Source organism: Hoplias malabaricus, chromosome 5 (assembly GCF_029633855.1).
Source record: "Hoplias malabaricus isolate fHopMal1 chromosome 5, fHopMal1.hap1, whole genome shotgun sequence".
In the NCBI taxonomy this organism is placed as follows: Eukaryota; Metazoa; Chordata; class Actinopteri; order Characiformes; family Erythrinidae; genus Hoplias; species Hoplias malabaricus.
Genome location: NC_089804.1, coordinates 48575400 through 48592941, shown reverse-complemented (window position 1 = coordinate 48592941; position 17542 = coordinate 48575400). Strand labels below are relative to the sequence as shown.

At 39.1% G+C, this 17542-nt stretch overlaps 1 protein-coding gene across 1 annotated transcript; it reads right to left on the bottom strand.

Moving 5' to 3' along the window:
* Positions 1-6436: 6436 nt before the first annotated feature.
* On the bottom strand, positions 6437-12491 carry gpr157 (G protein-coupled receptor 157). Its single transcript, XM_066670054.1, has 4 exons — positions 11738-12491; positions 10798-11011; positions 9362-9556; positions 6437-8609 (listed from the first exon to the last, which is right to left on the bottom strand). Exons 1-4 carry the CDS (start codon positions 12115-12117, stop codon positions 8394-8396), a joined length of 1005 nt encoding a protein of 334 aa, XP_066526151.1. The 5' UTR covers positions 12118-12491; the 3' UTR covers positions 6437-8393.
* Positions 12492-17542: the final 5051 nt, after the last annotated feature.

Here is a 17542-nt window from a genome sequence, read left to right as displayed (position 1 = left end):
CCTGAACTGGATAAGCGCTTACAATGAATAAATGAATTAATTAACTTTAGTTAGGACCTCTTCAGAGAGAGGCTCATAAACTTTGAAGCAACCGTTTCTAAAGGAGTGGATAAAGAAAGCTGGTAATATATAGATGCTAAAACATTTTTTTTACATTCTGCAATATGAAAAGTGGTGCTTTGTATAATATACGGTACTGAAGCTTGAGTTCTGGGAGGTGAATGGGTGTTTACAGATGAAGCTTTACATGTATTTGAAATTGTATATATCTGAGTTTGAAAAAACGACAAAGAAGAGAGAAAAGAAGACACAAGAGAGTGTTCTTCAAACCCTTGGTCCGCCTGCAGCGCTGCGCAACGGTGTGTGTTTGATCCTGACTGTCTGGCCTTGAGTGTTTGATGTAGCAGGAGGATTGGGTGAGCTATGTGCATGTGTAGCAGTAAGAGTCAGTGTGTGTTAACTCCTGGATGCTGGGCTGTGTGCTTTGTGTAGGAAGGGGTTTGACTGTTTGCCTGAAGACAGAGCTTGGCAGGAGGGAAAGTACTCAATAATCCACATCCTTTCAGACGGAGCTACAGCTATATGTAGGCTTAGATCTTTGACAGCAGGGGTTGGCGATATGGCAAAAAAAACATGGCATCATGATACTTGAAGTCATTGCTTTGATATATTAAGCACTGATTTGTATCAGTGTTTTATCTACATTTTGTGAATTAGTAGGAACAGGGAAAAGAAAACAGCACAGAGAGTAACTGCTATTATGCTAATGATTATAATTAAGATGATGTCATTAGAAGCTGGCATCCAATCACCTACATGTAACTGAACTTGTTACAATAAGCTATTATTATAGATTCATCATAAGAGAGCACTGACCTGTTCAAAAGGATGTCCTTGAGCAGCTGCACATGATCCTGTGTTCCCCATGCCCAATGCCAAATGTCACCTAAAGGAATATAAAGCTCACAACCATTGGGTTCTAATGAGGTGGGGTTCTCCAGAGAGATGGAGCACTATCTAGAACATTTGGAATGTTCAGGAGTGGTAGTCACAATCCAAATCTAATCACCCAACATCAGTACGGGACCTGATTTAAGTCTCAGGCCGGATGCAGTCAAATCCTCACAGATATATGTTAACATTAAAGGATGTTGTAGCAAAGAAAGAACAAACTCACTATCACTACACACCATTTCTCTGTTCTTGCTTTGGGAATGTAATTGTTCAAAAGAAAAGAACCCAAATCAGTATTGTATTTAATTTCTGTATTAAATATTCTCCTGTGCATATTTTACTGTGAAATATGGGGATTGTTACTCAACTATATACCAGCATGAAATAAGGCCTGTCTTTTCTAGAACTCGAACACTGAAATGATCCGAAAGCCTGGCCACAACCCCCCATTTTGAGCTTGTTGTGTCTTTGCCCTAATAGAGCAATGGAAGCTCAGATGTCAGCTGAAGATTATAAGCAGAGCAAACCCTTTTTCCTTTCACAGGGGAAAAGAGGAAGCACTGAGGGCTGTTTGGAACTGGTTGGAGTTCTCTGTCAGGCCCAGCTTGCCCCCATCTTTGATCATGGTAACAAGTAGTTGGCAACAGACGTAGGTCATGCACAGGGCATTTCCACTACCTGAGGGGGAGATACTAAAAGAAACCATTCTTGTCTGAACAGCTTGGGCTCAGATCCCCACGGTGAGTTGTGTGCAGACCAAAGGCTGGATGTTTTGAAATCGTGGCACTTTTGCGCCCCCTGGAGGCTGCACATTGCTACTGGGTCTGGGATTATTTCAACAGTAGTTCTTATTGGCCAGTGTGTCTGCAGAGATCCCTGCTGTTTTGGTTCTATTTGCATAGCTTTTGATGTTGTTATTATATGACATCATTCGATTTCCAAACCATGCTATTAATAGCTACAGATGATTTTAGCCTGCTGTTATTATGATGGACTAACTTCATTAGCAAATTGGACTTTAAGTGACTTACAAATAAATAGCTCCTTGTGTTCACCTTATTCTTTTTTGCTGCTATCCTCTTTTGCTTTTGACACCCATATGTGTTACCCACGATGCACCTGTGACTAGAAAGTTTTCCTTCCAGTTTTGACACCGCTAACCACCAAACTAGAGACTCATGTGACAGCAGGGAAAGGCACAGCCCATCACATAGGTCATATGTGTAGGCTCGAGTAGAGTACATGATTTAACCCTCAAATATCTAATCATTAACAATAATTGGTCTTTAAAGTGTGCTAATAGGGTTCAGGTTTCTACTTGGTACTCAGGGAAATGCAACATCAATAAGAGTCCTTGGTCAAGACTTTTAACTCTCTTATCATTTGCCTAAATCTGTAATAGGAAAATATAACTGTGATTAGATTTGAAGAGTGTTTGCCAAACACCATAAATGACATATCTGCAATGAAATTGGTTTTGTTATTGAAAATTAACACTGTATACTACAAGTCAATACAACTGAACCAAATTGCATATTAAACACATAAAGTAGAACTGGAACACTGCTAATATTACTCATACTGTGCAGCACACTGCTCCTCCTGACACTGAGTAATTATTCTATTACGCCTCTCAAGTGTTCCTTAGGCTCTTATGCGTATGAAGAGCAGAGGTCATATATATTCCCCTGTGGAAAGAGAACTGGGATCTTTTGTGATCCTTTGTGAGAATGAGAGTGAACTACTGATCAATAGAGGCGTTAATTAAGAAAGTCTTTGTTTGATGTGTAATTTATTTAATGGTTAAAGGAAGAAGGTCCCTTGGGACAAAGGCTTGCAACTGGAAAATTGTTCTTTATTTTTGTTGAAGAACATTTGAATCTTTAATTTGCTCCAATGCTATTAATTCATGTAACTAGTTACTAATACAACTGCATACAACCAATGTTACCAATTGTGACTTTAATGGTAGTAATGTAGTGTAAAAGCAGATATATCCTTTAATACAGAATTCAGTTCATTGAGGATATTTACTGTGTTTCTATTTTTATTGGTTATTTTTATGTCTACTATTTACTATTCATAGCATTTGGCATTGACGTTCTTATCCAAAGGAAATTACAGATTTAACTATATTACAGTAGGTGGATGCAGAGTTAGGAGTCTTGACCAAGGACTCCCATTAGCACAGCATTGTGTGGTTACTCGCAAACTGAACTCTGTTCTGAATACAAGCAGAGATGTCACCAAAATACCATCATACACCAACCAAAATATCTTCAGTCATGTGCATTACTAGGCACAAAATTGAGGGATTGAGCAACATTTTATAAATATGCCACATGGTCATTTCCTGTTCAGAAGCAGCTCTGTTGTGTTGCAATTGGATATAAAAACTCCAGTCAATGCTGAAACACTGCTTCCACACTTCGAGCAGGGCCAAAACCTGTAAACACATACTGTATGCCTCAGTAATTCCACTCTTCTAGTGATATGAATGTTCAAAATGATCTGCTATTACAGGAGCAGAAACTGGCCTGCCATTTCTAATGATTCTGGATAGGACTTGTATAATAAAAGTCTTCTCAAAAGCCGCTCTAAAACACATTTTAATTAATCGGTCATTCTCCCAGTTCTGGAAGCATCATTCATTTCACCCTTCAAGGAGTGCTGTTCCGTGGCATCAGCTCCAGGAGCTGCCATCTTCATCAATGCATAATCAACAATCTGCCATCTGAATAAAGCACTTCTCTGCCTTTTGCTCCTGGCTTCACTGCTGCACAGTTAATGAATTAAGTGGGCAGACTGCCAACCACTGTGAAGAAAATAAAGAAAGGGGGGAAAAAAAGAGAAAAAAAAACAAGAGCACAGAAAGTGTGTCCATTTGATGAAGTCATTCAAGTGTTTGCAGAAGCAGCCAATCTGAGTAAACAAAAGCCAGAGACACTGCAAAGGAATCTGTATAAATTCTGAAGGACAAATGAAACCATACAGGCATTTTTTTTCAGGCCTATCAACTGCTCTAAAGTTGGTGGACACCTGCTCAACCAGCATTACATTTGAAATCAAAGTTATTTATAGTTCTCTCTCTGCACTCTCTGCCTTTTTGGTATTGAAATATCACTTGATATTGAAACATTGCTATGAGAATTTGATTGCATTCAGTCATGAGGACATTAGTAAGGCCAGGTAATCATTTAAAAATAAAAACGTTTAAAAGTCCCGAATCATAAACACTACCCCAGGTAGTGTTAAAAAGGACCGTCTGTGAGCTGGTAACCAATGACATTCCTTCTACCTCCAAGGCAGCGCTGCCACCAGAACCATTTTTAGTAGTGGTTTCGCACATGTGCCCAGCTCATCCCAAAGGTGGTGCTGTAGAGTAAATCTGGCAGGTTTCAAGACCACACATGGCACTGAAATGGTGACCTTAGACTCATGTGCAGCTGCTCCACTGTATCACATTTAGTGGAAAATATTTGTATGCAGATTATACAAGCTGTGTTAATACAACTGAACATCACAGTTTAATTAAATTAGCTGAATGCAATTATTCTAAGACGTTTCTACAGATGTATTAACATTTAGTGTAGCTGCCAAACAGAAAAATAAGTAAAAATGCTTGATCAGAATTGTTTCTGTGGTGTAACGAAAACCACTGCATATATATACTTCTGTCTTTTCAGCCCACAGCTACTTAGATCCAAATATGCCTGCTGAAGTTATGAAGGCGGCTTGTTTGAATTCAGACCAGTTTTTGAACGAGGCACCCAACTGAACAACCAATCGGAACTTACGCAAAACAGCCTTAAATGCAAGAGATTATATACATCATGAAAGAAATTATATCTACCACGTGAACCTCACTCAAGTCACTGAGGTCAGACTGAATGCAACATATCATCTACCACAGTGCATTCTAGGAATACGTCTGTTAAACCTAAAGTACTTACACAGCCATACCTGCAAATTTCCTGTAGATTATATAAACAGTATTTAAAGCCTTTGGAGGCCGTTATTACCGTGCACTTCCATAGAAAAAAAAAGCTAGATAATTTATCTAAAGGCCTGGGATCAAGTAATACCGAAACCACTCTTTTGTGACTAACATATGACTCGCGGTCATGACTCAAGGACACACTATGTGAAGCAATTTGAGGCTTGCTGTTCATAAAGTTAAAGACAGATATTTTCTTGTAGCCAGTTAGTAGACAGTAAAACTATAAGTCAAGTGTTGTTTTGTAAAAGATAATAAGATATGCCAAAGTTCAACAAATGATGTATAATTATTAACAAGTGTCCTGCCAACAAAAATATTAGGTATAATACCTTTTCTCATTTTTTCAAATTCCAAATGTGGCTCAGCCAGTTTTTATAAATAAAACTATGCTTAAAAATACTAGATGAAATGAATAATGCCAGTTTCTGAAACGTGCCAATATGCCAAATAATGCCATAGCGCTCTGAGTCTCAAGATTTTGTTAAAATTAGTACAGGCCTGTGTCTAATCTGGTCTTGTGATTCAAATGGATTATACAGAACTTTATAGAATGTGTTACACACGGACTTACTCACATTTAGCATGTCAAGGAGTCTTTACGAGAGGGAGCTCTTAGCACTCAAATATTATTTGTTGCTTCATAAGAGCTATATTTAAAGTTCAAAGTTTTTCAAAGGTATGATTAGACCATATGTTCTATGAAACAAATCAGGCACTGTGGCATCTATTATTACGATAATAACCATAGTTTTTATTTCAAAGCCTGACTATTGAAAATAATCATCAAAAGTGTTAGCTTAACACTACCCTTATTTACTCCACATTTAGGATCATGCACCCTGCTTTATTAGCACTAAGAGAACAGTAGGGGTCTCTGTACGACTGGTATAGTCTCCCTCCTGCAGTGCACCACTGCAGACTGATTCATTCCTATTCCTGCCTGAACAAGCCATTAATCTTATTGATTGTACTTCATCAGCTTAAGCAGGAGGTCCTCAGCGCTTTATTTGAGCAGGTTAGGGGACAAACACTCTGCTGAAGTTAGAAAATTAGGGTGTCCCCGCAGCCTGGAACTCTGCATGCTTCTTTAAAGCATTGTTTTTTTTTTGGTGTGTGTGTGGGGGGGTATTCCTCTGCAGTGCAATAAAGTACAGAAGCAGGGGTCTGGCTGATGGCCTCTGAAGGAGAAAGTGGTGCAGAGTTTGTAAAGCAGAGTTTACCACACCGAGGGAACAGAAGAGCACTAAGCTGCAGCAACGCACACTGGGTCAAGGTCAGCGGCTCAATGTTGAGGGAGCAGCGCAAGGGCTATGCAAACTGGACAAGGTCGGCCGGAGGGAAAAGGGATAAAGTTACAGACAGGAAACGGGGTCTATAACAATGGCATTTAAGTAATATGTGGTATTCCAGAACATACAGCAAAAAGAGCAAGGCAATGACAACACCACCTTCATTAAGAGAAAGAAAAATATATGTTCATATAACAACAATTTTATTCCCAGACGTATTGCACTATTTGTCATAATATGTTCATCCATTGTAAGTGGCAGCTGATTTTATATATATGTATAAACAAAAACAACACACACACACACACACACACAAAACCCTCCACAAAAATGTAATTAGCATCTTACAATACACTGTTAATTATATAAAACAGATAAAGTACCGTTTTTTGGAAAACCCTGTTTATTCCAGGTATTTCCCTTTGACTTTCACCTTCCTGCTGCAAATGGACCATCTTCCCCTCAAAAATGTTGTGACCGGAATTTAAAAGAATGAAGGGTGCTAACTTTTGCCCATTACTGTAACAGCCAGGGCAGATTTTCAATTAATATATGAGAACGTTATTTTCAAAAATCAATGCTTCCACAGACGTAATAAGAGAAATACCATTCATTCCCAGCCACTTAATAAGCTGTTGTTACAGGGCAGTCATAAGACTTCTTGTCAACAGCAGCAGCCGGAGGAGGTTGCGACAGTGTAAATGATCTTGTCAGCTTTGGCATGTGCTCCGCTTTCTTCTCGCATTCTGTCAACGAGTTTACAATCCCCACTTCCTCTTCTCCTTCCATCATCCCTTTCAGCTCAAGCCATGTTCAATCCAGTGTGGCTCCTCTCAAAGCTAAAAAGGCTCCAGGGCAAAGCTGTTATTGCAAAATCTGTTCCAATTCTGTTTGTGGTAGTGCCCCATATCATCCTAACATGATGAAATATTTACTCTGTGTTTTAACTAAAGCCCATTCCGAATAGTCCACCTCCAATGGGCTGCACTGACTTGGCAAGATGTGATACACAGAGAGGTTGACTGGCCTGAAAAAAAGATTTCCTAAAAAGCAGCAGACTAGTAGTTGGTAACAGTAAATCAGAGCCACCAAAGGAACATTTCAGCATCATCAAACTACATCATAACCTGCTGTGATTTTTAATGATAGAAAAAATAAATAAATAAAGCTACCAGTCAATGTAACTTTACTGAAACCAAATACCATTCATTTGCATAAGCGCTTATCCAGTTCAGGGTCGCGGTGGGTCCGGAGCCTACCCGGAATCATTGGGCGCAAAGCAGGAACACACCCTGGAGGGGGCAACCAAATACCATGACATTTTCAAATAATGTGTCACAAGTGTGCACAGGGTGATACAAACAAATTCCCCTTTTTAAACTCAAGTGTGAGATTGACCTAAATCCAGCTGCAGTTAAGTGACTTAGGGCAGTATTTAAAAAAAAATAATGCACATTTTAACCAACATATGATACCGTACACCCCGTATAAGACATAATGCAGTAGAAAAAGGTAGAAAAGAAACTAAATCTGTTACTATTAAAAGAAGGCATGCTGCATATCTAACCCTGCTGAGAATACACCTTTCTACTGTATGCAGTCTTGCATACAGTGAAATGTGCAGAGTCAGGGAAAATGATGAAAATGATGAGGTGTGTGTGAACAGAGTCTTTACAGTACATTTGGTGTTTTGGTCACTAAATAATGAATGACCTCCGAATCCTTGTGTCCCTGAGCTGGAGAATTCATTTCCACAGAAAATGAACGAAAAAAAAAAAAAAGAAACCCACTGCCAACAGCATAGCAACACACAATATACACAGTGGAGTGGTTTCACATTTAAAGTGAGCTACATAGCTAATATAAAGTGCACTTGGGTTGTGGGGCCTGAAGCATGTGACTGCAGTCTTCTTTAATCCTCGAAAGGCACTTGAAGAAACAAGATGAAGGTGTTTTTCCGACATTTTTTTTTTTCTCCACCCCACACATACCTTATTCCTAGCCCTCCTCCATGCAGAAAGCACTGACGTCATCACTCCACTCCACAGCTAAAGGCCACTCTCTTAAAAGAAAGCTCCGCTCTGTTAAGTGTGGTGTTCTGGCCGAGGCAGTGAAGGTCAATGAGGCACAGGGGTTTTTTGTTTTAAAGTTTAATCTGCCTCTTCATCCTCGTCCTCCTCCCAGGCACGGGGGTTGCTGGGTCCATCCGTATGTGTGTGGACCGTTCGCTGGGAATGTGTGTCTGAGCTGCTCAGGGCTCCGCGGTCTTGGCAGCACAGCACATTGATCAGTCTTGAACGAACAGGCCGTGTGCACAGAACAAACATGATACAGTTTGCAGCTCCCTGAAAAGTGTTCCCGATTCCCTGCATGACAAGAAGGAAAAAATAAAATAAAAATACCAAATACTAGAAGTAGAAATGGTAGGAATCGTTCATTACTGCATTCTCTGCTTTCCAATATAGGACTGGGCATTAGAATTTATTGTAGAACTAATTAAATTACTTCAAATCAACAGGAGCATCAAAAATGATCAATGCTACATTTTAGTACGCAAGTAGTCAGTCATAGCAATAATCCAAATTGGTGATTGGCTGAAAGCATACTGACTGTGGTGTTTATTTATTGAATTGAATTAAAAAGAAAAAGAAAATAGCTAGGATATTACTGGTTCTCTATTGTTGAGCTGCTAGTGAGCAATGAGGACACCACAACATATTATTATTGTTTATTTTTATAAAACTTATGGGCAACTTTCAGGCATATTGTTTCATAGACTTGGATCATATTAGTACTTTTTTCTCTAATATCTAATCCTGCATTTTCACTGAAAAGAGTCACTAATCACTTAAGTAGCTGATGAATAAGCTGGGATGATGAAAAATGTGTGTAAAACTCTCCATGCGGACCAGTCGATTACCAAAACTTCAATTTAGAACTTCAAGCTGACAGATTTACCACTGAGTGCAATTCACTCTATAACATCTGACTCTAATGGAGTACCAAAATAAACCTAGTTACACGACACAGATAGCTGGAGAATGGGACACTTAAATGTACGTTTGCCAATTTATGCAGAACTAAATGGATTTAGAGATGCTGCAAATCTGACACTCACGTGTAAAATAACCAGCACAGGGTTCTGTCTGGCAGGTGAGTCGGCGAGCATGAGCAGAAAGCGGATGGTGCTCCACATGCGCAGTGCGATGAAGATAATGGGGATGAGTGTCAGCTTTCTATCAGCCATGGTGGATAGTGACTGAGATGTGGGGCTAGTGGCCAAGATGGGTCGGTACTCTGAGAGGGCTGCATGCTGGAACAGGCAGAACAGGAACATGTGAAGAAGAAGCAAAAATGAGCATCACTTGCAGAACCACTCTTGAGGTTCTTGTTATAATCGAGAGGTCAGTGCTGGTGAATTTATTATTGCTTACAATGGAATAACACCCTGCTGTTGAGCCATGTTTAACAATTAAATGTTATTTTATGTGTTATATAACATCATTAGTTTATCGGTATTCACAATTTTGTAGTCTTAATGTGTTCTTTTTCTGTATCAAATATTCTCTCAATAAAATACTTAACAGACAATGCATGAATAAATCATACAGCCATTGAAAATCGTCCCCACAGTGATAATGGCAGTTAGAATAGCCATTGAAAATTAAGGCTAATAACTACTGCTCTAGAAACCACTGTGATATTGCTGTGTTATGTTTACAAGGTTTGCAAGATGGTTACATTTTTGATTATGGCTAGAGTGGCCCTGTAAATGAAAAATAATATGGTGGTGCTTTAACAATCATGTTTAGAACAGGACTGCAATATACTGGTCATTATAAATCATGACGCACCAATCAGCAGTGAAAGACACAAATTGGTCCAAATAGTATCGCTGTTGGAACAGAACCTGTTTAAATTTGTTATAAAAGAAAGAAGACAATCTCTTCTAAAATTTTATTTAAATAAAAACTGACAATTTCTACCAGTACATTTGTTAATTTATGGAAGCTGCTGTTTTCAATGTGTGTTATCAGTTGATGTTACAGCAACAATATGTCCCTCTACTATTATAAAATAAAGGACAAGGGAATGTTGTACAAAGCAGGATTTCTCAGATTATTCAGATAACGTTAGCTTCAAGTCAAATGTGTCCAGCAGGAAAAGAGCTGAGGAAGATTCCTATTGGACGGCCCTGATCTCTGGCCCTAGGTTAGGGGTTTAGGTAGGGGGCAGGACCTGTGTAGCACATGCAGGAGGCCCAGCATTAATACATTCTCTGGAAGATTACCAGCTCTATTCACACACGGACGCACTCTGACATCACCTGGAGTTTGTACTAGGGCACTGACAGGATAAAGTCAAATATACAAATGTTACAGACATTTGCTTTCACCCATACGGCTCCTCTGGGAGAAGGTACATTTCTGTTTTACAGTGCATGTGTATAAAAGTCTAAACAGACAAAAGATTACATTCAGATAACTCTATTAGTCACATGTTTTGTGAATCCCATTCTGAAAGCAGAAGCAGAGACAGATGGAGAAGGCTTACTGCTTTGTGGATGTGCCTCTTGATGAGGATGTATAGAACAGGCAGTGTGATGTAGGCCAGGAACTCCCATATCTTGCCTGTCAGCAACATCCATAGCACATGATCTTTTTCACGAATGCTCACCCAGCACCAACCAACAGAAACCTCAGATGCATCATAGCCAATCTTCTGCAGGGCCAGAGCGGCTACCGTGATCGCTAGAGGAACACCCCAGCTGAAACCCAGAACAGAATAGACAATTAGACAGGGCTTTTACATAATATTAGGTGTCATTTGTTTTGCTCTAAACATGCCAAACGCTGGATGGATACTTCCTGAAACAGTTGTATGTCAACAAAATGTGTTTGTTTGAATATATAACATTAATAAACACAGTCCCCTGTGTTCCTGCCTTGCGCCTTGTGGGTAGGCTCCGGACTCACTGCGACCCTGAACTGGATAAGCGCTTACAGACAATGAATTAATGAATGGTATTAACACACACACACACACGTATATGCAAATTACATTGTTCACAATCAGAATTTAACTTTCTATTGTTCTGTTAAAAAGACAAAGTGACAATTATGTAAAGCACTGTTTTTATTAGGCACCAAAAGGAAGGTGTTCTAGTAGCTTCCACATTGTGCAGAATTGTCAGCCTGCTAAACACGAGAGAGTGAAGTTACAAGCCTAGTTTAATATGACAAAAAAAAGCATTACAGTTGTGTTGTTTGATAAAACTAAACTGTACTCAGTCTGGGAGTTAAAATGTGTGTAATAAAGTGATAAGTTATACACATACACAAGCAATTTACTAAAACATTTGGACTGATCTTTAGATTTGTGCTCAAGCAATCTCCAAAACAAAAAATATTTAAATAACATAATAAATAATCTATGTCCAAGTTTAAACTCTGTCCATTTGAGAAAATGAAAGACATATTAGAAGGATTTATACCTGATGAGATGAAAATACAACACCAAGCTGTCAGCGAGTCTCTGACTGGACTTCACTATGAATATGTACAAGTAAATGCCAATGGCCACAGTCCAAAAGAAAGAACTCGTGTTAGCAAATGTTGATATTGCTCCTTGGGCAATGCAATCCTTGGTGTCGGAGTCAAAATCCTTCAAAACTCCATAAAAGTATGACAGAGCAGATAGGAGGTCTGCCACGGAGAGGAACACCAGGAGTTTTCTGGGGGTCGTCCTGAGATCCCCCCAAGTGGCGTAAGTGCATATAATTAGCAAAGATCCCAACAGCGAGAGTACACACGACAGGAGAATAACAGCCTGCTCGTAAACATGCACTTGTGTTAGATTCCCACCCGCCATCATTTCTCTAAAACAAGCGGAGGAACCAGGGATAAACAGCTGACGAGCACGAGGCTTCCGCTGAAAACACGCTCAAACTTCAACTTCCCACAAACTCTCCCCTTAAAACGAAGGCGAAATCTGGGAGTCGACTTTCAAACGATTCCTCCATTCAGCTTCGTTTTCTCCAGCGTCAACCGAACGAGTAGGACCAGCAGAAAACAGAAACTCGTCCACTCAAAGAGTTCAAAGCGAGAAAGTCCTGTACAAGTTTACCTCAGACATGAAACAGCAACAAACGACTCAGCAAAGTTTCACCACTTCTCTCAAACATGGAGGTGTGAGCTCCTCTTAAGGCAGTGAAACTCCTCCCAGTGTCCAGTTTCTCCTCAGGAGAGTCTTCGTTCCTCCGAGGAAATTATAGATATTTAATAAAAAAGGGAAGTAACAGGACTTATATTTTATTTTTTAATCCAGTGTAACTCCGTAGGCACAGACCTTTTGTTCCTGCTCAGTGATCTACAGAGAGAAACATGAGCTGAAGTGGGACACAGTCAGCTGCAAGTCGTGGATGGATATATTGTCATTCCTACCATATACAGTGTGTGCACTACACAGTCTTTGTGTTAGTTGCGCTGCATTGTTTAGGAGGAGTTGTGTTTTTGGGAGCTGTTTGGTGCATATTCCTCTTATATATACCTCATTTAGTGTGTGTGCTTAGTGCTGGTCGGATGATATTTTTTCCTTCTAACACTGTTCCAGATATTGCTGCCTAATAAAATGGCATTTCCCTTGAAGTGCTTTGTTGTTATTGCCTTCTTCAACACACACACATCTTTTGTTGTTTTCACTGCAATGCATTTTTTTGTGTTTTATATTTTGTCATAATTTTTGGGGATACACTTTTCTAAGTTAATATAACATGTTCCATCTGCATACATTAATTCACTTTTTATTTAGCTGAGTGTAATATTTTAGTGCAAACTGCAAAAACAAAAAACAGTTTGTATCAAGTTTGTATTATATGTTTTGCTTATTCCAGCAAATAACACACACAGTGGGTTAAAATTTGTTAGTATGTTTAGTACTTAGGACATTCATTCATTATCTGTAACCCTTATCCAGTTCAGGGTCACGGTGGGTCCAGAGCCTACTTCAAGTCATTGGGTGCAAGGCGGGAATACACCCTGGAGGGGGCGTCAGTCCATCACAGGGCAACACAGATACACACCTACGGACACTTTTTGAGTCACCAAACCACCTACCAACGTTTTTGGACTGTGGGAGGAAACCGGAGCATTCGGAGGAAACCCACGCAGACACAGGGAGAACACACCAACTCCTCACAGACAGTCACCCGGAGCGGGAATCAAACCCACAACCTCCAGGTCCCTGGAGCTGTGTGACTGCGACACTACCGACCTACTTAGGATATACATTTCTTTAATCTATTATTAAATTAATCTTAACAACAATCAAACATAACAAAGGCGTTACCCTATTTTTGTGGTATGTTATAAGAGTATCCTGGACACAGAAACAACTAAAACAAAACGCTGAAATGTTTCGTATTCCATTATGTTCAACCTTAAAGACAGCATTTACGATTTTAATCAAAACACACTTTTTATAAAATTCTGAAGATATTTCCCTGCCATTTGCTAGCTCTCCAGGTTGTATCCTCAAATCTGGTCTAATGTGTATACAAAGCCCCTTGTCTGTAAATGGATGAAAAATATACAAAATGTCGTTGTTCCGTATGCTATAGGCCTTCTCTTGCTCATGGCAGAGAAACGAGAAAATGCATCTGCAGGATTGAAATACCTCCAAACGTTGTACAGCATAAACGGAGATGAGGAGATTGCCCTATTCCTTAAGTGGGTAATATACATTTTTTTGGCTGTAGATGTAACTGGCTCTAAATTAAACAGAGAATTAACAGAATGAAAGTAAACACAGACCGAAACAACAACGAAACAACTCTGGTTTAAAAAAGGACTTTCTGTGGTAATTCAAACAGTAACTAAACATTTAGAGACAAGTTAATCAGCCACACACAGTTTCACATTAAAATATGTAGAGAACTAAACGTAAACAAACCAGAAAGAACAGGGTTTCCCCACAATCAAAATTGTGGCCTTTAAATGGTTTAGAGAAACTCACTGCTGCACGATCTAACTTTAAATGGAAAATTTGAAAACTGAATCTAAATAAGAAATTTAAGTCTCGTTTCTCAAATTTACATTTAGTGTCATTGTTCTTCTTTGTGTGAAACACAACCATATATACAACCAATATGTCCACACATGATAGCTTAGTGTTGTTAACATGAGGCTAAAATCTACACCCGTAGAGACAACCTGCTGTAATTATGCCAGGCGACCGTTAGATGGCGTAACGTGAAGGCTGAAAATGACTACTCGGATTAATCAACGGAAGCACAACACCGAATCAATCACTAAGGAAGAAAAAAGTGTTATTTTCTTGTTATTGATTATTGTTTCCCCCCATAACCTCAATTTTATACTACAACTCCAAACTTTAAAGTAATTTCACTGTCAAAAACATCATCATTTAATCTTTTTAAAAGACCTGGACCAAGGGTTTTAATAATGGACAGAGAGTTTTAGGTGTTTGAATGCTTATATTACTTTATCTCATGTTAGTGAACACATCTCAGATGCACTTATTTTTTTTTTGGTTTTAACTTATTTTACAAATAATCTCATCCCATGAACCCTGTGGTAAACATTATTGAACACATATAAAACAGCGTAGTATGATGCTAGGATTTTTCCACATTTCAAATAATGTTTTGAGAAAAACCTAAGAAAAAGCCCACAAGAAATAAAAATAACAGTTGTGTTTTGAATGTTGACTACAAGACTACACGGAACTGCCCATTATTCTAAATTTTGTATTATTTCCAATGTGTTTCATTTAATATTAAGTCTAGCAATGATTAAATACATTAACAGAAGTGACTACACACTTTTTAGAATGATGTGGGTAAAGGCCTGAGGTTAAAAGGCTTTGTAATTGAAATATCCTCACCTTGAATCCACTTTGAAAGGTATTGCAAGAATGTAAGGACCACTTACTAAATAATAGAAACAGCCTTAATTACACTCTTCAGTGGGATCTAGGCTGGAAATGAACTAGGATTAAATAACATTATGGTTATTGTTTTAGACAGTCAGTCGGAATGTGTTCTTGGCCGGTGGGAAGAAAAGCCGGTGCACTGGTTTCCAATTGCCAGAGCATTGATTTTGCAGTTTTGCTGATGCATTGGGGGGGAAAACTCGCTCTTCTCTTCATGTCGTTAACTACAGTGCAATGCAGTACTTAAGCTTTCTCCCTCACACTCACACACACTCTCACAGCTGCAGTGTTCGGTGCTTCTGCACTCTGCAGCAAATGCATCATCGCAGAGAATCAGAGAGACTGCATCTGCTGCAGAGAACAGAGGATCACAGATACGTCACTACATCCACTAGCTCCTCGATCTTTGTGAGTGTGAAACATCTCACAGTCGTTAATCCCACTGTAACTGTGGAGATGTCTGCTGTTCCCGGGTAAGCTCAGTACATCAGCAGGAATACTGCCTCTACCTCATACAAGCTCTCCATCCTTGACCGTTTTATTTTTTAAGCCCCTGCTTTCTGCAGACTGATACATATTACAGACACCACATATAGTGTTGTGTTGTCAAATGAGTTGAACTCTAGCTATAGCTCCACCAAGAACTAACTGTAACATTGTGTAAGTATGTAAACCCATAATGTATATTTTAAGAGAGCTTTTGTTATTTCTCTTCTGACAAGTTCAATAATCCTACATTATATATTTTGAAACAATGTATTTTTTAAACACTTTAGATTTAATATTTAATATATAACTATAAATATATATTTAATAAAGCGCATGCATGCCAAGATGAACAAAATAAACATTCACTTAATCAGAGGTTACATCTCAAATCAAATCAAATCTAATTTATTTATATAGTGCCTTTTGCAACTGACATTGTCACAAAGCAGCTTCACATAATTAGTATCAGAACAGAACATTTAAATCAAAGCCCAATGCGAGCAAGTCGAAGGAGACAGTGGCAAGGAAAAACTTCCCCGAGGCTGGAGGAAGAAACCTTAGGAGGGACCAAGACTCACAAAGGGGATCCATCCTCCTCTGATCAAACTACAGATTGAAAATTAAATGATCACCAGTTAAGTGTCATTATATTACATTCATTCATTCATTCATTATCTGTAACCGCTTATCCAATTTAGGGTCGCGGGGGGTCCAGAGCCTACCTGGAATCATTGGGCGCAAGGCAGGAATACACCCTGGAGGGGGCGCCAGTCCTTCACAGGGCAACACAGACACACACACACATTCACTCACACACTCACACCTACGGACAATTTCGAGTCACCAATCCACCTACCAACGTGTGTTTTTGGACTGTGGGAGGAAACCCGAGCACCCGGAGGAAACCCACGCAGACAGGGGGAGAACACACCAACTCCTCACAGACAATCACCCGGAGCGGGAATCGAACCCACAACCTCCAGGCCCCTGGAGCTGTGTGACTGCGACACTACCTGCTGTGCCACCATGCCGCCCATCATTATACTACAGTACAATAATAATAATAATAATAATAATAATAGTGACATCAATCTGGAAGCATAGTAACAGTGTATCAGATTGGAAGCATCAGTCAGAGTGTTGCTAATCTGAGTCCCTTTGCATTTATAATCTATCTTTAATATATTTATTGTCACTATAAAACAGGCAGCTTTACAGAATGTTGCAAGGCAAGACGCTCTTTGTCCATTCAAAATTAAATGACCACACATTATAAATGAACAACACCCAGTGTTTTATTTTTGACACAAAATATATGTAAAAGTGTATTTTATACCTTGCATTTAATTGAACAGAATTGATTTACAATGTGTATCCAGTATACAGGCTTTATTCTGACGGGTATTTTTTGGCATTTATAACCACTGATCGGGATGAAATATTGAAAACAGAAATCTCATGTTATCGTATTTAGTCAAACAATTAGTCAAAAAGGCAAACAACAGTGGGTGCAGATTCTGTTACAGTTAATCTGAAACTGACATTGACTTTTCCCTTTTTGGTTTTAGTTCATGGTTATTCTGAGCAAACTACATGTGGTCATACCACCTAACCTTCCATTAAACTCTAATGATCATCATCAGTGGTCACGTTTTGTTTACATCATTGTGCAACCAACCAGTGGTGAAAATAATTTGAACAAATAACTTCATCTCCTTCTTTTCCCCTCAGTTATTCTGTTAAAAGGTGCTTAGCTCAGAGACCCTCCTTTGTATACCTCTGGACATAGTGTGTCATTTTATATTTGGCTTGATTTGGTTAGTATTTTACTAAGGCTGTTAGCCGTATGCTATTTCTG

Coding starts and splice junctions, on each gene's coding strand:
- gpr157 (XM_066670054.1), bottom strand. CDS start 12,117: ATGATGGCGGGTGGGAATCTAACACAAGTGCATGTTTACGAGCAGGCT. Junction 11,012..11,737: donor TTGTATTTTCATCTCATCAG/GTATAAATCCTT, acceptor TCTGGGTTTCAG/CTGGGGTGTTCCTCTAGCGA. Junction 8,610..9,361: donor CTGTGCTGGTTATTTTACAC/GTGAGTGTCAGA, acceptor CTTGTCATGCAG/GGAATCGGGAACACTTTTCA.